The following is a 25,803-nucleotide window of genomic DNA, read 5'->3' as shown; positions in this document are numbered from 1 at the left end:
TGGTTTGATTCAGTCTGTTTATGACAAGCAATGAAATGTGCCCCTCACGTCCACAAGCATCGGCTTGAGCGAAATTCTATAATAGAAAAAATGACCTGTCATGACCATATACCATATGAGCAATAATGTGTATTTAGAAATAAACTGTTTCTTTTTATTTTACAGTCAAGGAACCAGAGAGGAGTGAATCTACTGGAAATGTGAAATCAGTTGAAGTAAATGAAGACAAACACACAGCCATTATTGCATTTGAAGAAGAGAAAGGTATTTTTAGTGTCTCAGCAGTGACTTTATTTGTCTTTAAGTGGATTCGAAAACTTTTCGTTGTCATTTGCGGTGTCTGTTCCCTATCTATTGATACCTTTAATAATTTAGCTATCAGCGGCTTGGTGTAACTGTCTCATTTCTTCAAAAAAATATTGTTATACTATCAAATATTGTCGACTACATGAATATAAAAGATAATAGGTAAGGGTAGATTTCTCGGAAGCACAGGGCACCAAAAACACAGCGCCAGAGCCAGGCATGAACATAGTAGGCCCACAACAAAAAGAAGCTGTAATGGAAAAATATTTTAGACGGGTTGCTTCAAACATCCAACAAGTACATATTAATATAAGCCAAATATTGATAAAGGGGAAGGAAATGGTAAGGGGCGAAATGGGGTCGGGGGTGGGGGAGGAATCCGAACGGGAAAGTTGAACAAGGACAAATATACAAGGGAATGCCATGTTCTTTAAAAACAGTCGCACTACAACGTAAACCACAATAGGGCAGACACTCATGTACCAAAGACAAACACACAACGACGATCAACTGAATAACATAGAAAAACGAACAAGCAACACATAAGAAAACAGTAGGCCACCGTAATAGACTCACAAGCTTACAAACGCACCCACACAAGTAGGAAAAAACAATCAAGTACCGTCTTGGGATCCGGCTGCCAAAATAAAGATGAGCCACGAAAACTTACTAAAAGTAAAGGGGATGGAATGCAAAAAGTAACGTAAATGCAAGGGAAAGGAGAGGGCAAAAGAGGGAGTGGGGCGGAGGTAAAACGCTTACAACAAACAAGAAAACATACGCAACACACAACCTGTTGAAAATAGGGGCACCGCCTCGGAACGGTCAGTAACCTAAATAAAGGAAACTGGGGGTTTAAACGCGTTTAGGGCATGCCAACCTCGCACTTACCCTATCTTTAACAAGTTGAACAACACAATGTAAATAAAATCCCCACTGAGAAAGGCTTTTACATTAGTGCAAAATTAACAGATAAATAAAGCAAAACAAAAAATTAAAGTATATTTAAGGTACAATTACACCAATGTACTCAACAACTTGTCTGAAGTCCGAGCAACAAGAGCCTAAATTTTTAGGGCACGAGTAAGAAAACTGTAAGACAAAAATCAACTCCCTGTTGTATGTAGGATTTAGGAGAAAAGCATCAAGGAGTCCTACACTTTATTAGTCATCACACCATCAAATTGGAAAGCGTAGCAATTAACTGTAGAGGGGTCAATCACTAAACATGCATTGTGCTTCACGATTTTCGCATCGTATCCTCTTTTGATAAACTTTTTAACCAATTTTACAAAAAAAAATTGATTAAAATAAGGGTTATGTTTAATTTTCCGAATTTTATAAACTACATCTCCATAGTATTCCGGGTGTGTAAGTTCAAATTTTAATAGTGTTTAAGGGGCGTATTGTATTTTTCTAATAGTTCAGATGATCTGTAGTAAAATTAACTAAAAGCTTTCCGTAGCTTATGATAACGGTAACCCTGTTATAACAATTTCTTGGTGATATGAAGATTTCTGTCATTAAAATCATCTGTCTTTGAGCAAGCTCTTGCAAAACGAATAAGCTCTGAAATATAGACTGTATGATGTTACTCGAGGGACATCTCCATCAAGGTGGGGAAAGATGACAATTTCAAAATTAAAATCGTCCCTTATATCATATATTTTCGTTTCTAGATTATTACTCACAATTCTTAAATTTAGATACAGAAATGACGCTTCTAAATCTAAAGTATTAGCCTAGTTAAGCTGTAACACTTTAGGGTAAATATATTTCACCATTTCTGAAATATATTGGTTGTCCATATTTAAAATACCATCAAGATACCTTGAGGTTCCATTAAAAGCTTCAATAATTTCAAATTGTGTCTCAGTGGATAAACTAAGCATGAAATCTCTTCATAACAGTATAAGAATAAATCAGCTTTGTGGGGGGCGCAGTTTGTTCCCATCGGGATACCAATTACTTGTCTGTATGTTTTATTGCCAAATTTGATAAATATATTATCTAGTAGAAACTTTAGAGCTTCTAAAACCTGATCACAACTCCATAAGTTGTATCCCTTAAATGCACTGTTAGAAAATAATGCTTTAGTTTCATTGCAAGGCAAATATTTAACGTTTTCTCTAGCAAATGTTTTCTCAATTAAAGCTACTAGTTTGTATTTAATAAGATTATGTGGTAAATTAGTATAAAGAGTAGAAAAATCATAAGTACTTATCATCGAACATTTGAAGTGTTTGTTTTTTAGCTTTTTGATAACATCTCCAGAGTTCTAGATAGACCAAAACAGATTAACACCAGAGTTCTCATAAACCTTGCAGCAATACTTCTGTACGTGGTCTTTAATTGTAGTAAGACAGGAAGTCAAAAGTACAGAAATGTTAAGTATCAGTTCAGTTTCAGTTTAAATTGACAAATTTGGCAGTTGTGATAAGATTTGTTAAATAACATTTTTTAAAACAGAATCAATGGTCATAGTATACAAGGGTCTACGATATTTCCTCGTTGGTGAGATAACCAATACATGAAGTGGTTCGATTCATAATCAAGAACAGTTAAAAAGTTCCATATGCATAAAACAAATAAAATTAAAAGCAAATGAATGATTGAAAAATAAACCTAGAATTTTGGAGTAGCTATATTAACGGCAAATTGCACCAACAAGGGCTTCGTGTTCATGAATAACCTCCTTGTGACCGTAAAAATGTTAAAGCTTTATATCTGGTATTAAGCTTTATTCTTTATATTTTCAAATCGCTAGAAATAAATTCTGTTATCTGTTATTTCAGTTCTAATATGATGAACAAAAGTGACGTTACATGCTCAAAATCGCGCTCCAGATTGCTGGGGCTCAAAAGTACAAACTTACTCTAAGCATTTTATAATGGTTACGATAAAACACATACATGTCACGAAGTACAAGCAAAGATTCGTATTGTTACATAATTTTATTATCATTCGTATTTTAAGTTCAGTTTTATTTTGCATTTTATTTCATGCAATTAATGTTTTCAATATGGCACCACCAATATGCTGGCTCATGAGATACGTGTTAATGCTTTGGAATGAATATAGCAGTCGATCAGCGAACTGTCGTTTGCATCGTCGAAAAATAAATCTGAAGTGACATGTTTCTAGATCAAAATAAGAATATTGTTTGCTGCAACATATAGCAATTAATATCAGATATTGATACTGAAAAAATAATGGAATATGAAGAATCGAATTTTGTCACTGTTCCGACTGACCAGTCGAGCATCCCTATAATATTTTGCCAGAATCTTAATAATCGCGCTGCGATGTCGTGACAGGTGGGAGACTCCGTGGGACTAGCTTTTTGATATATGTCCCTTGCCCTGCTTCGTCGTGCCCTCAACGGTGTTTCTTTTGGTGCTCTGGCTTCTACAGAGTACATAAGTTTAGGATTCTATGGGTTTTGATTTGTATAACTTTACATGAGTAAATTTATGTCTTACGATGTGTTCCTATGGTTACTGTTTCATTTGATAGGGATTTACCAGGCGGGGAGCAATTTTATTTACATTGTCTTGTCGTATAGGAACACGGAAGGGCTTCATAAGTGAAGTTTGGCGCAAGTAAACTAGCTGTTTTATTACTCACCCTCCCGTGGCGGTGTCCTACTGTGTTCCTTCTTCATGTATGTTTTTTTTGTGTATGTTTATCACGTCTTTGTCGTTAATGCATTCGTTTATGTCACTGTGTCTATGTGCTCAGTTAATGTGTGCGTGAATAAAGTTGCACATACCCATAAACTCTTGTGGGTTGCTGTTTAGGCGGTTGCGTTCTTTGAATGTGTCTGTTCCTGCTGGACTTTTGTCCTTGTTTTTTTAACTGTGTAGGAGAAAAGTGGCTGAGAATGCGATAAGATATCATCTGTTTTCTTTTCTTGATATATCAGCATTAGTGAAATCTATGTCAAGTTAGAATATGGATCATATGTGGTTAAAAACTAGACCAATAGGTTAAATCAAAGAAAAGCCATGTATATACATGCGATAGAGACTGTATTTTTCGATTGAACTTTGGTCAGAATAATAACCTTGATGAACATGATGAAATTAAGGTCAATTTTGAATATGGTTCATCTGGGATCAGAAACTAGGTCGGTAGGACAAATCAAAGAAAAACGTTTTGTATGCAATAGAGGCTGTATTTTTCAATTGAGGTTCGTGAAATTTGGTCAAGATCATTGCCTTGATCAAATCTAGGTCAAGTTCGAATGTAGGTCATCTTGGCTCAAAACTAGGTCACTATGTTAAACTGAAGAAAATACATGTTTACAGCATTTAAAGAGACCACATTTTTGGTCCAATCTTAATGAAAGTTTCGATGAAACCACAAGGTCAAAAATGTTTTCACTGTTATGGTGTGTTTCTCAGCAGAGCGACCTAGGAACATCAAGGCCCTCCTGTTTCATTGTATGATTTGTGTATTTGTATTTAAATTGGAAGCAATAAAATATGATTACTACATATAATATACACACAACCATCCAGCGGATGTTTCTCTATAACAAGAAACATCTGTAACATTAATTTTCTACGTGTTGTTCTTTCTCCTAAAGTCTGCTGTATTAAGATTTATAGCATCTGATATCATTTGCTTTGCAAAAATTATTATAAAAACATTGCATGTGCAGTACACAGAGTCCGCCATCCTATCTTCTTGGTCAAGATCAGGAGATGTCAGATAGGTCTTATTATAATGCAGTTTCTTGTCTGGACCTTTGTTTTTTCTTTATCTGAATTTATTTCTAAATTTTATATGAGTATATCACATGAGTGTGCCTTTTGGGCGAAGCACTCTGCATCCGTCTATCCGTGACTGTGTACCTTATCTGGGCTATAACCTAGTAACGCTTCGATATTGTATTCAAAGCTGGTACACGTACTCACAAAAACATTGCGGAATGCCATGTAAAGTATTTGTCATCCTTTTTTCAAAGATCAGGGTCAAGAAGGACCAAGTGTCATATGATACTGCAAATTTGATATAACACTGTACGAAATACTTGTCAATTGCACTATGTAGCAACCGGTTTTCTGTCTCCGATATCTATATGTGAAGTACGAAGGATCTGAAAAATTGCACTTTTCCTGTTCTAATTTCCATTATGCTTGTAAGTTCCAATTAAATCATTTAATGCATTGAAAGAATTTTCAAAATTTGTTAAATTAACGTTATGTACGTTTTTTAAAAACACTTTATTTAAATGGCAGCAAATCTGCTTCTTTGGCAACGTAACATGTAATTAAATGGGGGAGGGGAGAGGGCATTTAGTCCGTCCGTTTGTCCACTTTGTGCCGTGCATATTTAACAAATTTGACCTAAAGATAGATTAGGATTGATTGTTCTTCAGCAGGGAAGTTTTGAACCTAAATATTTGTTCGGTGATTCTCTAAGACCGGAGTTATGACCATTGACAGTCAAAAAGATAAGTAGGGGGTCTAAATTCTTGTCTCACATGTATCTAGTTGGCCTAGAGTCAAAGAAACATTATAAGAATATCATTCAGTATGTGAGGTTGTGCCTTTGTAATAATATGTATCTTATATTGCAATAATAATTTCTATTATCTGTAATGATTATGTGTTAACATTAATGTCAGTTTTCATCGAATTTGGAAATCAAACGACTTGGGTAATTATTTCCATAAATCTTAATGACACTTTTTAGTACGGGGGTCAATAACATCTACCATGCATCCCCCTCCCCCTCCTCCACCCACTTCCCCGACTTTTTTCATAGTTACCAAATTGTTCGGCAGGACAAAGTCTTTCAAAATAAAAAAGGCTCCCATGAAAAAACTCTTTTGAACTGTATATGATTTCACTGTTTCCATGGCAACCGTTTATTTAGGATATGTCAGATAATAATCAGTCATATCTTGGTCAGTTTTGGTGATAAAACAATAAAAAAGATGTCAAAATAGAGCTAACGCATTGGCCTTAAAATAGCAGTAATTTTATGTTAATTTACTATTATGCATATTCATGAGTATTAATGAGAATGCTATATAATGACAACATTTCGTTAAAACATAACATTTTCTAAGTTTTAAATCAATTTAAATGTCTCTCAGTATTTTAATACATGTACATTATTTTGTTACTCTTATGGTATTTTGGGTGTGCTTAGCTAATTTGCATAAAATGAACCAGTGTAACAAACCACGAAGAAAATTCATAGACACAGTAACATAAACGAAAGACCACTAAAACAGAATAAAATGAAATTATTAATAGTAATCAATGAAATAACAATTAATATGTGATCTATAATGTTTGAAGACATAGAGTTAACACCTAAATGAAGGAGGAATAGTAATGTAACATTACACATGTAAGGTTACCACTTCAACAACTTGTTATATTGCAACAATTATTGAAAAAAATGTTCCAGAAATATTATTAACATTACTCTTTCGCACTTTAATAATACAATATGCTTCTTTACTTGTCAAACAGTGCGATTTTTTCCGTTACACACTTTAAAATACATTAACACTACCACTGTTTTTAAAGACATTTAAGGAGAAATTGAAGCTAACATTATCACATACTGACTTATTAAACTGTTATGGGTACGTTTCTTCTGTTATTTCAGAAATTGCCTAAAATATATATTGCGCCATCCATGTAACTATTGTGTTGGATAGAATTTCGATAAAACACACAATAATATCAATCTGTGCATTCATAATGATCATACAGCTGATGTGTGCAGTCTCACTGAGAATAATAATTAAGTTTGATGAAAAGTAGTTTTTGAATTTCAAAAATATACTCAACAAAATTCCTAATTGGTCAGTTTATATTGTATTACTATTTTGTTAATAATGCATGTATTTACACGAAATTTCACATACCGAGTTTAATTAAATTCCCCTTTAAAAAAAATTAAATCCAAACGTGCAGAACTACCCTAAGTGTCATGTTACGGTTCTAAAAAGTCTATTGGTACTCGGATTTAGTGTTTTTAGATGTTATGGTCCTTTTGAATCATGTTTACTGAAACAGAATTTCTATTAAGCCAGTTCTTGGGGGCGTAAGGTGTGTTTCACACCTCACTACCTCTCATAAACAGACTTGATTCAACTGAGTCTGCTATTTCTGTGCTTGGATGCATTTTTGCTTCAAAATAATCTCTTAAAGTCATTTGCAAAATATTTTTAGCAAGAAGTATCGTTCAGAAGGCGCTCAATATCCATTATCTCTCTTGACGTTTTGAATAGCACTGAGTACTGGTATTTGTATTCTCAACAATTTTGATTCACAAACACTTAATATCATTCACATTCTTAATAGCTTTTTGCAATTTTATAAATTCAAATCGAAAGATTACTTAAAGTACCTGAATATGTATTTCTTTTTTTTTTTCTTCAGTGCTGCTTTTCAACAGGGAATATTTTATTCATAAGCCTATAAATATCTCAGAGCAATGCATGTGTTTCTGAAACTCAAAAATAAACTGCTTTATTCCTCACGTAAATTACTGCATGGATACACTTCACATTCACACAATACAAAGATAAATATTCTATCAAAAATTCATCTTCCAAGAAAGGCAGTCCCACATTGTAACCCTATTATCAATGCATGGATGTCAGCAGGAATGTGTACATAATTAATATACATCTATACAGGATGTATAAATAAAAAAAAACATCATAAAAGTAAAATGCAATTATTGACAACAATATTGAAATCATCAAATGAAATGAAACATAGTTAAGAAACTGGTATTAGTATAACTAAACTGATAGATGCATTAATTCAAAATGAAAAAGGAACATTGAATGTGTAATGAAAGTTTCAGATGATTTCTTGGTTAAAACAGTAAAGAAAAAAATGCTTTAAAGTTTTAACAAGTCGATGAAATTATAATATTGATAACAGTGATTCCATTTTTCCTACGTATTTCTAGATACAACAAATTACAGTGGAGTGGTAAACTATTTCAAAACGCCGTTACGGAAAAAATCTCATTGCTTGTGAAATATGGAACGATCGTATTTTGTAAGAGTGTTTAATAACTTAATAACTTGATATTCCTCTACTATTTTCCGAGGAAAAAAAACAATGCAATAAAACAAGATTATTGGAATGGTAATGTAACATGTGTAAAGTATGTTGCAAACAGATTCCTCCTTCAAATAAGTATTTACACGACATTTTCATAAGATTCAAATCAACTAATCACCATTTTATTTATCAAAGTTTATTTCATCATGTTGTTCAGTTATATCCTGTTTCCAGAAATGTCTGTTTAAACATAGATTACTTTATGCAAATTAGCTAAAATACCTAATGCAGAAAAAATCATTTACCTTCAGAGTAACAAAATACTATTCTAGAAAACACTGTGAGACATTAAGATCGTACCAAAACTGTCTGATCTATGTTTTCTAAATAATTGATGTAATAAAACAAGGTTATTGAAATAGTAATGCAACATGTGTAATGTATGTAATATACTGATATTCAATTGATCATATAGAGGATATTACATGGGTGTCTTTTCATATTGAATTTATTAAACGAGTTCAATAAAACAGTAAAACGCGAGGCTCTGCCGAGTATTTTACTAATTTTATTCAACGAGTTTATTAAATGCAATGTGGAAAGTTTACTCTATTCTCAGTTTAATAAATGCAATGTGGAAAGTCACAAATTTAATACATTGTTGTGTATTATTTAATCACATGTTAGCCTTTCCTGTCGAAACATCAAAAATTTACTTTCTTTTACTTTATAAACAAGTCAGTTTGACCAACGTCTCCTATATTATAAACGACGTCGGCGTCAAAGCTTTATTTCACTAGTGTATTATCATTTTTACTCAATGGCTTTATCACACTCCCGCGACGACAAACATGTGATAAACCATTTTATTCATTTTTAGTGGTATCTTGTTTCCCGAGACTTTGTTGTGGCAGTTGTTCAGTTTATGCAAATCAGCGAAACATATTTTGAATTATGTTACGATGTTCACAGTTTTTGCACAAAGAGGACATTCAAACATGTCATATATATACCCTTGTTAATACATAATTTATTAAACATGATGATATGGTATATGTATTTATCTGATATTCGACTGTGTGTTTTATCATTTTAGGGTTATGAATCTTTTATATAAGGAACAATTTTGATGAGCGTAACAGCATAAATCGAGTTAGGGTAGAATTGTAGACAAATAATTAAAATATGGTGGTTATACACATTGTTCTGTCCAAAGCAAGTAATGAATAACATTATATCTAAATAGAAATTATGTATTCACGAGAATCAAATATTTCAGATTGTTTGAGATTTAAACAAGTACTAGAAAAACTTGGACTAGCAGACAAATATCCTAGCAAAATATCGATAAGGGATGTAATAGCTGTTGATCTAGACGAAGCAAACGATCAAAAGAAGCAAGTACATTTATCAGACATTCCATGGATAATACTTCAGAGACTGATATCTGCACACAGCGATGCAAGAGATATAACAACCACAAATGATACTGACATAGGGAACGAAACTGACTTTGATGGTACAGTGTCTTTCTTAAGTGAGGTACCAGACGAAAGTGAGAATTTAAGTCCTATTGATATCTTTTCTGTTGTTTTCCAGTGCTGTGATCCTCTAATGAAGCAAGTATTTTTCCAGAAATTATATCTCTGTAAAATGGCCGTACCATTTTTATATCAAAGCTGGGCCGCACAGGTACAAAAACCAGTGGTCTCTGTCTGGCCTCTTCGCTGTCTTGCAATTGAGAATAAAACTACATGCACCGGAAACCAGTTTAGTAGTAAAAAGGTAGATATGCTAGAGCTTTCGTCCAAAGTATTAGCTTTTGCACGCTTCGGTCGCCCTCGCTATTCAAAATCAAAACTGTTAAATAGTTTACTATCAAGCAATGGCTGCAAAACCTTTTTTAACATTGATTGTCCGTCTGGGATGACGCCAAGATATATTTGTAATGGGCAAATTGAAATGTTTTGGTTACCAACTGTTGGGGATAAAAAAGACAAATTCCAAGATGCAGTGACGTTCCTTAACATGCGTGGGGACTTAAATAAACATTTTGCTTCCGATGTCTGTGATTTCATCGCGAAATTAGCAGATGCAGTGGTAATCGTAATTGATCTGCACTCTATTCGAGAAGAAAAAGATATGGTAAAACACTATTTAATGCAGTTTGCATCCGTCATACTGATAATTGCAAATCCTCTTAAAAAAGAAGACGTTGACATAGTTCAGGACTTTGAAAGAAATGTTAAAGCGTCAAAAAACGATATCAGTCTTCGTGCTCTGAGTACACACCAGGGTACGGTCGAGCAGAATGTGGTTGACATGGTTTCAAAGCTCTCTAAACATATTACCAGTCAACTGAAATCAAGTACTTGTAGATCACTTCAAGAACGTTTATATGAAGCGCGCATTGACAGTGTAAATGTTGGAACTGACGAAGAGGAAGACAACTGCAAATATGGGAAATCTGAAGCAGAAAAACTGATAAAACAAATGCAGACGGATGGCGAACCACGTGTCTGGAAGCAAGTTCTTACACCTGTACACTGTAAGTTATCCAAAAAACTAGGACAGCTGAAGAAGAAACGTGAGAGGGAAAAAGGTCTTACAGAAGGGGAAAATATAGAACGCCAAATGACGGATATCAGAATAGAGCAAACGAAGTCAATAACTACTACAGTAAAATATTTCGTCAATATTCTCACAAATGACCCCGAATCATATATTAAACTCGAGTTGGTTTTAGGATGGTTACATTTTTTTATTGAAAGGGAGAAAAGAAGGATATTACCACAGTTGATGTATAAGAATCGCCTAGCTTGGGAACAGCTTAAAGAATTAAAAAGTAGAAAGGAACAAACAACAGCAGATGACATTGCAAAGCAAGAAAAACTCATAACAGACCTAGAAGGAGAAATTGACGCCGCCTCTTTCTCAGTAGAACACTTTTTTCGTGAAATAGGACACATATATGAAGCTCTTTTAGAATTGGATGTTATGGCTTCTGATGTTGGTTTACCAGAAATTGACAAAATAGCATATGTAGTTGGTCGGCTTGTTGCAGGTGGCCATCAGTTGGAACTTATTGATGGAGAAAGCTTTTACATGCCCTTTAGATGGACGCATAAAGTATTGCAGCATGTGAACAATGTCATTAAATCTGGAAAAGTAATGACATTGAGTGTTCTTGGTTTGCAAGGTTCTGGAAAGTCCACATTATTGAACACTATGTTTGGTTCCCAATTTTCTACACGAACTGGCCGATGTACAAGGGGGATCCACGTTCAGCTTGTTCCGGCAAAAACAGGAACATATACTTCTGCTAAAACTCCATTCGATTATGTGCTTGTTGTTGATACAGAGGGACTTAGATCACCCGAGTTAAGCCACATCCAACATGAGCATGACAATGAATTGGCTACAGTAATTACTGGCATTGGCGATATTACAATGTTGAATATCATGGGTGAAAATACGAGTGAAATACGGGATATATTGCAAGTCATAATTCATGCCTTTCTCAGACTGAAAATGACGAATCGAAATCTCGATATCAGAAAGAGTTGCACATTTATTCATCAAAATGTGACAGACACATCTGCCTCGGATAATATGATAAGCGGTTTAAGTAAATTAATAAAAACACTAGATGACATGACTGAAGAATCAGCAAAAAGTGAGGGTATTCTAGAAATCACTACTTTTAATCAAGTCATTGAATTTGATATTAATACTCAAGTTTGGTATCTCAAAAATTTATGGCAGGGTAATCCACCGATGGCAAGAGTTAACACCGAGTATAGTGAGCGAGTAGTTGATATGAAATGTAGAATTCTGCAAAAAGCCTTGAATATGGAAAAGAAGTCATACAAATCAATAGTTGATATTCTTGTACACGCACACAGCCTTTGGAAAGGAGTTTTGAATGAGGACTTTGTGTTCTCATTTAGAAATAGTTTGGAAATAAGAGCCTATATGGAGATGGAACTCTTTGTTCAAGACCACCTCTGGCAGTTGGAAAGAGTTATTCATGATAAAATGATTGACAAATCACAAAGCAAATTTTCAGACTGCAACCAAAAAGACAAATTACGAGCTCAAGCAGATGATGTTATTAGCGAACTGAAATATCTATTGTATGATGAAAAAATAAAAGCAGAAAAAGAAATCTTTAGATACTTTGAAATAAATAAATATAAAGATATTATAATTCAATGGAAATCAACACAACAAGGTCGTGTAGATAACGTGTGCATTAAGTTAGAACGAACAATAAGGGAACAGATAGAAAAAAAATATATCAAAAGATCAGTTGAAATACTAACCATATCAAGCCATGAAAAACATGAAGAAGAAGTGAGAATAAAGTCCATAGAGGTAGCAAATAAATACAAAGGACAAAGGCTAAGCCAAGCTGCAAAAGACAGTCTTTTTGCTGAAATTTGGAACTCTTTCATGAACAAAATAGATACCACTGAATGTTCCACAGACACAAAGAGGAAGTCAATGAAATCTATATTCATTGACTGCCTGACACATTTATTTGAAAAACACAGTGCAGTCCTAAAGGCAAATTTACAAGCAAGCGCACAGCTAGCGCCATTACAAGACGTTGTCAAGTTGACTGGTACATTTGGAAAGACGGGAATTGAGGATAAAGACATAAGTTTGTCATTGATTCAAAAGGGAACTGATTTTATAAAGTTAACTGATGCCATGGCACATACCACTACATGGGTAAACCAAATATTTTCAAGTTTTGACGAAAAAATCAAAAACATATGTCAGGTAAACGACGAAATTACTGAGATGAATGTGAATGAACTATTACACGACCTTCAAAAGAGCATACATGATATACTGACGGGCAAGGGAAAATACGATTTTAAACCTACATTTAAAGTTAAAATATGCATACATGTCAGCAGATATGCACATCCTATATTTGAGAAACATAACGAAGATTACTTCAAAACCCAGGGTGTTGCCGTTCGTCTTGAGCAATACAAAGAACAGCAAAAAATAAGATTTGAGGCACATTTAAGTAATCGCGCATCTGAAGATATCGTTGCACAACTTTTCAGCAATATCATTGGAGGATTTGCAAAGGAATGGACCTTGGAAAATATACCCAATAAAGTGACTGATGACTTACATAGTCATCTGCCTTCTGTGAAAAATAGGGTAATCATTGAAATATGTAAAACACTGATGACAGAAGACAATTTTAACGAGTTCGTTTCGTATTTGAATGCACCCAATGCTTACGCTAGACGTTGGATATACAAAAGGGCAACTAGCCGTCTTTTTGATAAAAAATCAGATGTATATTTCGCCATTGCTAGAAGTTCAGTTAATTCAGTTTTTGGGAAAGCCGAAACATGCTTAGTAAAACTGAAGGACAAATTTTGTGGTAAACAGTCTCCAACTATAGATGAATGGGTAAATGAATTTATCTATCTATCAAAGGATGGAGATGAACAACTGTCAATACCAATCGAAAGCTTCAGAAATGTTAGAAAGGAAGTAAAGGTTATTGAAAATATACAGTATCTTACAGATGCTATAATAGCAAATATGTTGGAATCAAAAGACAAAGTTATCAATGAGTTCAGGGCGCATAACAAATACAACGTCATGTGGGAAAATGTAAACCCAATAGAAAGAATTACAAACAAAATCTGGGGTTGCCGTGAGCAATGTAAATTTTGTGGAGAACCATGTGCTAAAAATGAAGATCATGAAGGTGATGAACACTACAGCATACAGCATAGGCCCGCATGTTGTCTGGGTGTATGTTTGACTGTATCAGTAGAGGCATGCCTAGAAGCATGTAATGTTATGGTAAATTCTGATGGTACTCACATATGTAAAGTGTTTGCTTTTGCTTGTAATAAGGAAAAGCGAGAGCCATGCTCTGCAAAATCACATCCCTTTCGAAAGTACAAAGATTTCCTGCCAAACTGGGATATTCCGCCAAGTTCAAGCATGGCCGATTCTTCAAAATTTTGGATGTGGTTTGTTGCAACATATTCAAAGAAGTTGTGTGATATGTATTGCTATAGGCTCGATCATTTGCCATCTTCTTGGGAAAAAATCACGAAGGAACAAGCGGAGGAAAGTCTGACAAAGACATACACCGCTTAAAATAAAAGACAAGTACATGGTGTGTCATTTAAACAAGCGGAACAAAAGAGAGAGAGAGAAATAGAGAGAGAGAGAGAGAGGGGGGGAGAGAGAGAGAGAGAGAGATGCGATAACGTGTATGTACTGTTTTAGTTTATGGGGTTTTTTTTCTATCTATTTGTGCTCAAAACGTCCAACAATCAACATATCATATAAATTATCGGTTACCCTTTCCCTTTTATCAACATTTGAGACCTTCAGTAATGACTACGAAACTGTGTGGCACTACAACGGTAAGAATTACAAGGGTCTCAAACTAAAAACCGGGTGAAAGTAAGTTTGAGTGGTTAATTCTTACTTTATAATATCTTCCTACATGGGAAACACATGGTCTAGTATGAAAGATCAGTTGTATTATATAGCGGAGTACTAAGCCAAACTGTGCTCTTTCTATATTATATTTTTTTCATCCTGGAAACCTTACACAATATTATGGTTGAATTTGATGACGTTTATTTCATTGTTTTATTCAATAGTCATGCATTTGTGATAGTTTTACATATGTTTGCTATATGAATGTCACAAGTGCAAAAGGTAATATCGGACTGCTTTTTGTTCATACGCCATCTTCCTCTTTACAGTTATTCTTTGAACTCTATTATCATTTTAATGTTCCGAGGAAGCAATGTTTTTTATACTCTATTCTATGTACTATACGTTTTGGGTGGCGTCAGTATAGTATATTTTTATTATTTGCATATGTATTATTGCTATGTTTTTAAATGCATGGTAACTGGAAAAAAGAGAAATATGTACAGACTCTTTGAACACTTAATTTGCGTTTGCAAAAATGGGACATTGCTTTTACGCATGTATAATCGGACAAAACAACCTGAAATACAAAAATGTGTCATTAGTTTTCTAAATATTTTTTTTCGATGGTATAGCAACTCCTTGTCTTCATAAAGTTGTACTTAGTAATGAAAAGAAAACGGAATACAACATGTAATTATCAAATTGAAAACCGTTTCACTTTGGTTAACGGCAGTTTCAGTGTTGTTCTATATCTATCAGCTATTATTTTCAAAATTATTATTTTTCTTAATACCGTTTTTCATGTATACATTTTGCTTGGTAAGGGGACAGGTCTGCGTTTAGGCAACGTGTCTACCCTTTTTGATTCATTGTCTTATTTTGTGTTTTACGTTCTTTTTATGTTTTATGCATTCAATATAAGTAGGTAGTTAAACCTGAAGTGATTTAAAAGCGCAAATGTAGACTGTTTAAGAATACGTCCCTGTATTTTTCCCAATATGGTATTATCCTATATGCACAATAAATAAGGGTATTGTGAGAGCGATTTTCTGTATTTAGTTTGCTTGCTTGCGATTTACGTTTCTGGATTCTGTACCAGTTCCACGAAAGTAACTGTCAACTTCCCCACTTAAATCAAAGGTGGCAGACAAACAATTTCAGACACATCTTTTGTCCTCGTTTTTTTTTTCATAGTGTTGTTACAAATGGGAGTCGTAATTGATACATCGAGCTTCAACAGCAGAGTTTGAGATATGCCTACTCTGGACAACAATAAAAGTCGGAAACAGATGTGTCAAAGACAGGATAGCAGCGTAATCTCCACATACAAAAAAGCCCGCCCGCTAGCTCAGTAGGAAGAGCGTTGATCTACGGATTGCGGGGTCGTCAGTTCGATCCCCCGGGCGGGGCGTATGTTCTCCGTGACGATTTGATAAAGGACATTGTGTGTGCAATCATTCGTCCTTCTCTGTTTCATTTAGGAAAGTTGACAGTTACTTACGGAGAACAGGTTTATACTGGTTCAGAGCCCAGGAACACTGGTTAGGTTAACTACCCATCGTTATATGACAGAAATACTGTTGGGAAACGGCGTTAAACCCAAAACAAACAAACAAGTCCACCTTAAAATAACACGAAGGAAATCGATCGGCATGAATAAATGACCTTAAATAAATATAAAAAAGACATACCAGTTTCAAGAATGAAACATTTGCCCAATATAAAATGAATGTTGCCCTTTTACTAGTTGGTTTAAATCATACTTGGCAAATCGACAACAAATTGTTAAAATTTTAATCAACAATTGTTTATCAGAACCTATGAATATTTCTTGTGAAGTTCCTGAGGGTGGTATTTTAGATTTTAGATTTGAATGCTCTGCCAGATAGCCTAAAAGATATAAAAATGATCATCTTTTTAAAGAAGGCAAATCACTTGAGAAAAGCAAAAATATAAGATATTAATATGCAGCTTTTAAATTCAATTGTTTTTTTTATCCTTAAGTTGTTATTACTGAGGTATTTGCTAAAAATTACACACTCCTTTTAGAACTTCCATTCCTTATTCATTTTCATTCGTGTATTAGTTTTAGTTCACCTGTCACGAAGTGATAAGGTGAGCTTTTGTGACCGCTTGAGGTCTGTCGTGTGTCAACAATTTGTTAAAAATCTTCTTCTTCAGAACCTCTGGGTAGATTTACACCAAACTTCACAGGAATGATTCTTGGGCGGCCCCTTTCAAAATTGCCCAAAGAATTTATTCCATGCAGAACTCTGGTCGCCATGGCAACCGAACGGAAAAACTTCGAAAATCTTCTTGTCAGAAACTGACGGATTTCAAAAATATTTTGTCGAAATTATCTCTAGGTGACCCTCTACCAAAATTACCTAAGCCGTTTTGTTTCTTTAAAAAAACATGGCCGCCAGGAGGCGGGGCTTATTTTCCCTATGTGGCTACATTGTAAATTTCAAAAATCTTCTTCAAAACCACTGGGCAGATTTACACTAAACTTAACAGAAATGATCCTTGGGTGCCCCCTATCAAAACTGCCCAAAGAATTGAAATCCATGCAGAACTCCGGTTGTTGCAACCGAAAATACAAACTCTAAAATTCTTCCTGTCCAAAACCACGGTAGCTAGGGCTTTGATATTTGGTATGTGGCATCATCTAATGGTCCTCAACCCAGTTAGTTCAAATTATCCCCATAAGGTCAAATATGACCCTGCCATGGGGTTGGGGTGGGGCATATGGTTTACATAGACTTATATATGAAAAACTTTAAAAATCTTCATGTCAAATACCACAGGGCTTGTGGCTTTGATACTTTTTATGTAACATCATCTAGCGGTCCTCTACTGAGATTGTTCAAATTATCCCCCTAAGGTTAAATATGGCACGCCCCGGGGTCAAATTAACGGTTTATATAGATTTATATAATAAACAAGAGCTCGTCGAACACGAACTTCCCCCTTGATGCATTCAGAAATTGCACAAGGAACAGAAATTACTTGCTCAGTGTAAACAAAAGTTCTACTGTTCTGATACAATGTGACATTGATCTTTGATCTATTGACCTCAAATTCAACAGGGTCATAATTATGCTGGTCACGATCAACCTCCCTATCAAGTTTAGATCCTAGGCCCAAGCGTACTCAAGATATCGTCTGGAAAGGGTTTAACTGTTCCGGGTCAATGTGACCTTGATCTTTAGACTACAGATCTCAAAATCTATAGGGGTCATCTACAGATCATGACGAACCTCCCTATTAAGTTTCATGATCCTAGGCACAAGCGTCCTCAAGTTATTGTCTGGAAACGGTTAAAATGTTCCGGGTCACTGTAACCATGAGCTTTGACCTACTGACCTTAAAATCAATAGTGGTCATCCGCTGGTCATGATGAACCTCTCCATCATCTTTCATGACTCTTTGCCCAAGCGTTCTCAAGTTATTGTTCAGAAACAGTTGAACTGTTTCTGGCCAATCTGACCTTGAACTTTGACCAAATGACCTCAAAATCAGTAGAGGTCATTTGCTGGTCATGATCGATCTCCCTATTAATTTTCCTGATCCTAGGCCCAAGCATTCTTGAGTTATCATCCAGAAACTGTTTAACTGTTCAGGGTCACTGTGACCTTGCCCTTTGACATACAGATCTCAAAATCAGTAGGGGTCATCTGCAGTTGATGACCAACCTTCCTATTAACTTTTATGATCCTAGGCCCAAGCATTCTTGAGTTATCATCCGGAAACGGATTGGTCTACATACAGACCGACCGACCGACATTTGCAAAACAATATACCCCTCCTTCTTCCAAAGTGGGCATAAAAACTGAAATCTTCTTGTCAAAAACCATAGGGCTTAGGGCTTTGATATTTGGTATGTAGAATCATCAAAAAGTCCTCTACCAAATTTGTTCAAAGTATTCCCTAGGGTCAAATATGGCCCCGTCCTAGGGTTCACATGGTTAATATAGACTTATATAGGGAAAAACTTTGAAAATCTTCTTGTCCAAAACCGAAGGGCCTAGGGCTTTGATATTTTGTATATAGCATCATCTCTTGGTCCTTTATCCAAGTTTGTTCAATTTGTCTCCCTAGGGTCAAATATTGCCCCGCCCAGGCCGGGTTCACATGGTTTAAATAGATTTGTATGGGAAAAAATCTTTAAAAATCTTCTTGTCTGAAACCACATGACCTAGGCCTTTGATGTTTTGTATGTAGCATTGCCTTATGGTCCTCTACCAAGACTGTTCAAATTATCAACCTTGGGTGAAAAGAGGTTATTCCCTGGGGGTTCATAGTTTTACATCATATTTAAATAGGAAAAACTTTTAAACTCTTCTTATATGAAACTGGAAGTCTTAGGCTTTTGATATTTGGTATGTTGCATTGCCTAGTGGTCCTCTATACCAAGATTATTCAAATTATACCCCTTAGTTGAACAGAGGCCCCACCCAGGGTATCCCAAGTTTTACATAGACTAATATAGGGGAAAAAATCTAGGCCAAAGGCCTTTGATATTTGGTATGTATCACTGCCTAGTTGATTTTTAACAAGATTGTTTGAATTATGCCCCTGGGGTGAAAAGAGGCCCTGTCCCGACCTACATTCTTGTTTTTTCAAGATACAGCTTTAAAATTTGGGTGACATGTACAGTTTTGCACACTGATCTTAAAACTGACTTTCAGTTACCAAGAATTTGACCTATTGACCTACTTTCTTAATATTTTACCATCAGTTTGACATTTGATATATGTAGCTCATATTACTCAGGTGAGCTATCCTGGGTTATCATGACCCTCTTGTTCATTGATCTTTTTTTTTTCTTTCTTTTTACTTAACAAACTTAATCGATGCCATAATAAGTTGAGGACCTCAGTGGAAATAAGTGCTCTTCAAGCTGCTTTCATGGGTTATCGTGGTATGAGATCAGCAGAGAACAATTTATGAAGCAGAACTTGAAATAACTTTTATATAATTTCTATCATTATTATTAAATCATTTGCCATTTTTATCATTCTGTAAAAACTATCTATTCATATTTTATATATGGTATGCGATATTATGTAATGTAAGTCACATGTTAGTTTTAGAAACTGTTTGCTTAGTTTTAAATATCTTACAAAACATATCTCACTTAATGCGATATCTATATTTTCAAATTGTGTATATGATCTTATACTTGAATAAATCTATCTATCTATTTATAATTCACTGAAGTGTACATACTGTTGGATCCACATTCTCTGTAACAAGGGCTTTTAAGATAATACCATTTAAGTTATACATCATTTAAGTTAGAACTACATGCACAAGGATGACAATAGGAATTCTTAATGTGTGGTCAAAATAAATGATTGTAATTTTCAACCGTTTTGGGCAATGAAACAGTTCAATATTCTAATGCTCACTTCATTTGTAGACTGATTGTCATAAATATATCATGATATATTTAAAAAATGCCATAGAAAATTAAGCTGTTCCTACTACAACCCCTAGGATGTATAATTTGTTCCTTGATCGCAGAACAAGCAGAATTTCAATAAAACCCTTAACATTTTTCTTTTATCTTGCAGTAAATTCTTTTGTTTTTTCTAACAGGTGTTTTCATGTATCTAACAGTAAGTGTAACAACGATTGCATAGTATTATGCATACGTATTTCCTATAAATTCCTAATTTGTATATATGTTTGTACAGGTATGCATTAATATAAATACAGAAGTAGTTCGTGCTTGTAACCAGCTTCAGGAAATCTGACTAATTAAGCCTTTAAAACACATCACAATATACAAAGTAATGTGTAATTAGTGCAGTGGGTAATTAATCACTTCTGATTTCAATGTTATTAAATTTTTCGAATGATCCCAACATATTTTGCACTTGACATGTTTTTTCGAGTGAAGATGTGTAATAAGTTTTACACAAAGCTATTGGATCCGAAATGGAACTTGGCAATTTCCATGCATTACGCATTCATGTTATCAGGTTAACGTACATGACTTTCCTTAAAATCAGGAAGGCGCTGAAATAGCATCTGGAAATTGCCGAGATTGTTATAACGGGTCTAGTTACGTGGAGCTAGGCTATAGCCTTTGTACGTATACCAGGTAATTATCAATTCAATTGCAGTGATTTTTGAATAAGTCTAGTGATTTCAATATTCATTTCCAAACAATTTCCAAGAAATTGTACCTCACAAATCTGAACTATCACTAAATGTAACTTATACCGAAAGTTTACAGTTTTATCAACGGAATGAAGACATTTGTCCAAAGCGAAAAATGTGATGAGAATGGAGGGTTGGTGCTATTTACAAAAGTAAGGTCATTGGTTGGGTAGGAATAACACAAGAGCTGTCTGATAACAGCACGCTCGACTACTCGAAGAACTGATTGAAGAATGGGGTCAAAATATCAACACAGATATTCAGACAAAAGAAAAAACAGACTAGACAAATAATGTTCCTGTATTTGTGGATTTCGACAAGTCTTGCACTAAATGGCAATGTGTGAACCAATTTCAAAGTCCAAAAAGGGTCATAATTCAGCCAAAATAGTTGTCAGAGTTATGTATTCTAGTCTACAGATGGAAATCATGATGATAAACAAGTGTTCAAAGTTTAAAGCCATACATCAAATAGTTTTGACAAAACGTGGTCTTGTATGAAAAAAGAACAAATTTCTAAGTCCAAAAAGGGCCATAATTCAGCCAAAATAGATGACAGAGCTATGTACTCTTTCCTACAGATAGAGACTGTCATACTGAACAAGTGATAAAAGTTTCAAAGCCATATGTCAAACACTTTACACAAAATATGAACTGGTGCGAAAAACTTAACCAAGATTTCTAAGTAGAAAGGGGCCATAATTCAGCCAAAATCCTTGGAGTTATGTACATTTGCCTATAACTGGACATGGTGATGACAAACAGGTGTTGAAAGATTCATAGCTTTATCTCGAAAGAATTTGTCAAAATATGAACTGGTACAAAAAACTTAACCAAAATTTCTAAGTCAAAAAGGGCCATAATTCAGCCAAAATCCTTGATGGAGTTATGTGCTCTTGCCTATAACTGGCCATGGTGATGGTAAACAAGTGCTGAAAGTTTCAAAGCTTTATCTCAAAAGACTTTGTCAAAATGCGGACTGGTAAGAAAAACTTAACTAAGGCGTGACGCCGACGCCGTGGTGAGTAGGATAGCTCTACTTATTCTTTGAATAGTCGAGCTAAAAAGTATTCATTTAAAATGAGTTCTTTTTGTGAAGCGTATGTATGTCCTTCTCCTCTACCTTTCCCAGGAAAACTTATGTCACACAAATATATACACTTCATGATATTCCAATGAGTCAAGTTTCATTGGAATCCGCCTGAAACTAAAGAAGTTATTTTCACAGCAAACGTTAAGCATAATCTATGCCCAATCAGCCTTTGTGCATCATGCACATCGACATTTTATGGTGATATACTATGAAGTTAAAAAAAATAGATTTTCTTTCAGGATTTGAGTATATGGGTTACCCTACTTTTTTCCTGATGTCAGAAAAACCAATATACCCTACCCAATCCTAAACTTTGTTCTGGGAAGTACATCATAATGCAATTTTGCACGGAAACCATTTAATATGAATTCATAAAATGCTGCATCTTTTTTGTTCTGTTTCACATTTTACCAGTTTCCATTTTTACCAGTTGCTGCTAATTATCTACATGAAATTTGTTTTCAGCTAAATTGATCAAATAGTTTCTTTTTACTGGGTTAAGAATCTTTTATGTTCAGTATATCATCAATGAAACAGTACTGATGTTTTTTGTTCTGTTCTACTTTTGCACTGAAAAAATAAAATGATATAACTTAAATTATAGATTAAATTGATATGGTTGCACCACAATCTTCATTTTGAAAAAGTATTGTAGTTTTTCAGAGACACATATGTATGTTTATTGATTATACTGTATCGCTTATATTGTATTAAATTAAATAATATTAGTAATATTAGTAATCAGAAATTCTTTTGCGTATGTAAACAAAATGACTTATACAGAATAAAGTGTGTGCGTGTGTTTAAACTTGATTTTAATTATTTCCTCCTGAGGTACAAGCTTCAAAACATCATTTATTTGTGTCCACAATATATACAAATTCTATAGCTGAAATGACCATTTATTACTCCGGCTAAACATCCATTATTTGCTACAGTATTCTTGAAATGGCTGTAATTTGTTACGTGGTTGATTAACTATCGTCTGTGACCTTCTCCAAAACAGGCTATAACAGAAAAGGAGTACTAAAATGGCTGAAGTAAAACACCAGACCATTTCTGAGATCCTTACTATCAGATTCAGTAAGAAATCTCTTAAAGAAAGGCAGTTGCTGTTGAAACATTAGGGGTTCTAACACTGTGTAATAACTATATACTTGCCTAATATGCTGCATACAAATTGCAATAAAGCTGAACCAGAAATTAGTTTAATTCTGTGAGAATTATTTGACAGGCTCTAAGAAAATACATTTGAACTGAAACTATATTATTACAATGGATTAATAATTTAGAAGAAATAATTCATCTGTATTGTGGTCGTGACTTGACCTTCTTAATAAAGATGAAATCAAATACAGTCTATTCAGGAAAGTTCTTTGGAAGTTTCGTACTATATGCAAATGAAATGTGCATGCTCAATAATTTATCAAAGCACGCATCTAGAAATTGTTCAGTCAAATGCTTCTGAAATATAGGCAGTCATCCTCCTTCCAATCTCACCTCTCCATCCCCCACCCATAAAAAACAGGAAGTAGTATACGAATCTTTAAACAAACTATACAACATTACTTTTGATCAATAAGCAATTTACATTTAAAGTAGTTTTCAGACTGAGAGGCAATACAGGACATAACTTTTCATCGATTGTTTCTAAGTTTTGAGGCATTACCAGCAGTTGTCAATTGAAATAATACCTTGTATAGCAAGCATAGCAAGTGAAAAACAGGAGCTATCACAGGAGGCAGCGTGCTCGACTATCTCGATATTAGATATTGAAACTGGGCACATCTGTTTATTTATTTATTTGGGTTTTACGGCGCACCAACACAGTATTTGTTTTATGGCACCAAACAGGACTACATCTAATTTTTAGTCCTGTTTGGCGCCATATAGCCTATACTGTGTTGGTGTGCTGTAAAACCCAAATAAATAAACAGATTGCCAAGTTTCACTATCTAGCATCTGTGGAAGATGGAGCTGTCACTAGAGTATTTAATGACTCAAATAACAAGAGCTGTCCGTAAGACAGCGCTCTCCACTATTTGGGGATTTGACAGTAAAATGAATATATGTCTCAATAAGAGACCTCTACTTTAAAAGGAAGATACACCAAGGGGCATAATTCTGTCAAGAACACAAAGTAGAATTATTGGGATTGTTACAACACATGCAGATGATGATGGTAAAGATATATTTTGAGTTTCAAGTCATTATCTTTTATAGTACCAAAGTTATGTCCAGCAAACGAAGTTTGTTAAAACAATTAAGTATAAAAGGGGCAAAATTTGGTCACAAATACGATTCAGAGTTATGGGGATTGTTACCACACATGCAGATGATGATGATAAAGATACATTTTAAGTTTCAAGTCTTTATCTTATACTGCATTAAAGTAATATCTAGAAAGTGAAGATTGCAAAAAAAGTTTAAGTACAAAAGGGACATTATTCTGTCAAAAATATAATTAGAGTTATGGGGTTTGTAACCACATATGCAGATGATGATTATAAAGAAATATTTTTAATTTCAAGTAATTATCTTTTAAAGTACCAAAGATATGTCTATAAACGAAGCTTTCGAAAAAAAATTACATGAAAATAATTCCAAGTATAACAACTTTGTGACCTTGACCTTAGGTATAATGGGCCCAGCCCCTGCACATACTTTGTTTGTATGCTGGACAATGTTTATGTGAACTTACAGTAAGACATAAGCAATCGTAACAAAGATATGACAGAAAAACAAAGGTTGCCGAAAAACTTTAACCTTAAAAATAACCTAAGTATAACACCTTGGTGACCTTGACCTTGGGTATAATGGGCTCAGCCCCTAAATTTACTTTGTTTGTATACTGGACAATGTTTATGTAAAGTTACTGTAAGATATAAGCAATATTAACAAAGATATGACAGAAAAACAAAGGTTGCCGAAAATCTTTAACCTTAAAAATAACCTAAGTATAACAGCTTGGTGACCTTGACCTTGGGTATAATGGGCTCAGCCCCTATACATACAGTGTTTGTATACTGGACAATGTTTATGTGAAGTTACAGTAGGATATAAGCAATAGTAACAAAGATATGACAGAAAAACAAAGATTGCCAAAAAACTTTAACAAAGAAGGGTAATGCCGACACCGAAAATTAACCTTAAGTTCTAAGTAAAAGGGGGCATAATTCATTAAATATTGGTACCAGAGTCGTGGACCTTGTGTCATATGATTTGGATGATAAGGTGAAACAACTATTTTAAGTTTGAACCAAATCCATTTTGTAATAACTGAGATAGAGTGAAAGTACATCAACACTTTAACCTGAAACTCAAGTAAAAAGGGGGATATTTCATGAAATATTGGTACAAGAGTTGTGGCCCTTGTGTCATATGATGTGAGTGAATGATGTAAAATTAGTATTATAAGTTGAATCAAATCCATTTAGTAATAAATAAGATAAGAGTGAAAGTACCTGAAAACTTTAACCTGAAATTCTAAGTAAAAGGGGGCATTATTCATGAGATATTGGTACCCCAGAGTTATGGATCATGTGTCATATGATGTGTGTGATAAGTTGGAACAACTACTTTAAGCTTGAATCAAATCCATTCAGTAATAACTGAGATAGAGTGAAAGTGCATCAAAACTATAATCTGACATTCTAAGTAAAAAGGGGGATAATTAATATGATACTGGTGTGAGAGTTATGGCCTTTATGCCATATGATGTGGGTGATGATACGGAATAACA

At 34.4% G+C, this 25,803-nt stretch overlaps 1 protein-coding gene across 1 annotated transcript in view; it reads left to right on the top strand.

Annotated features, from left to right (window-relative positions):
* Positions 1 to 22,869, top strand: part of LOC123560062 (interferon-induced very large GTPase 1-like) — an 82,140-nt gene extending 59,271 nt beyond the window's left edge. Inside the window, exons 14-15 of the mRNA XM_053517763.1 lie at positions 166 to 264; positions 9,637 to 22,869. Of these exons, the coding sequence (XP_053373738.1) occupies positions 166 to 264; positions 9,637 to 14,504 (4,967 nt within the window). The 3' untranslated portion in view covers positions 14,505 to 22,869. The remainder of the gene's footprint in view (positions 1 to 165; positions 265 to 9,636) is intronic.
* Positions 22,870 to 25,803: the final 2,934 nt, after the last annotated feature.

Source organism: Mercenaria mercenaria, chromosome 11, assembly GCF_021730395.1.
Source record: "Mercenaria mercenaria strain notata chromosome 11, MADL_Memer_1, whole genome shotgun sequence".
Taxonomy (NCBI): Eukaryota; Metazoa; Mollusca; class Bivalvia; order Venerida; family Veneridae; genus Mercenaria; species Mercenaria mercenaria.
The sequence above is the reverse complement of the archived record's forward strand: the minus strand, read 5'-3'. Positions and strand labels throughout refer to the sequence as shown.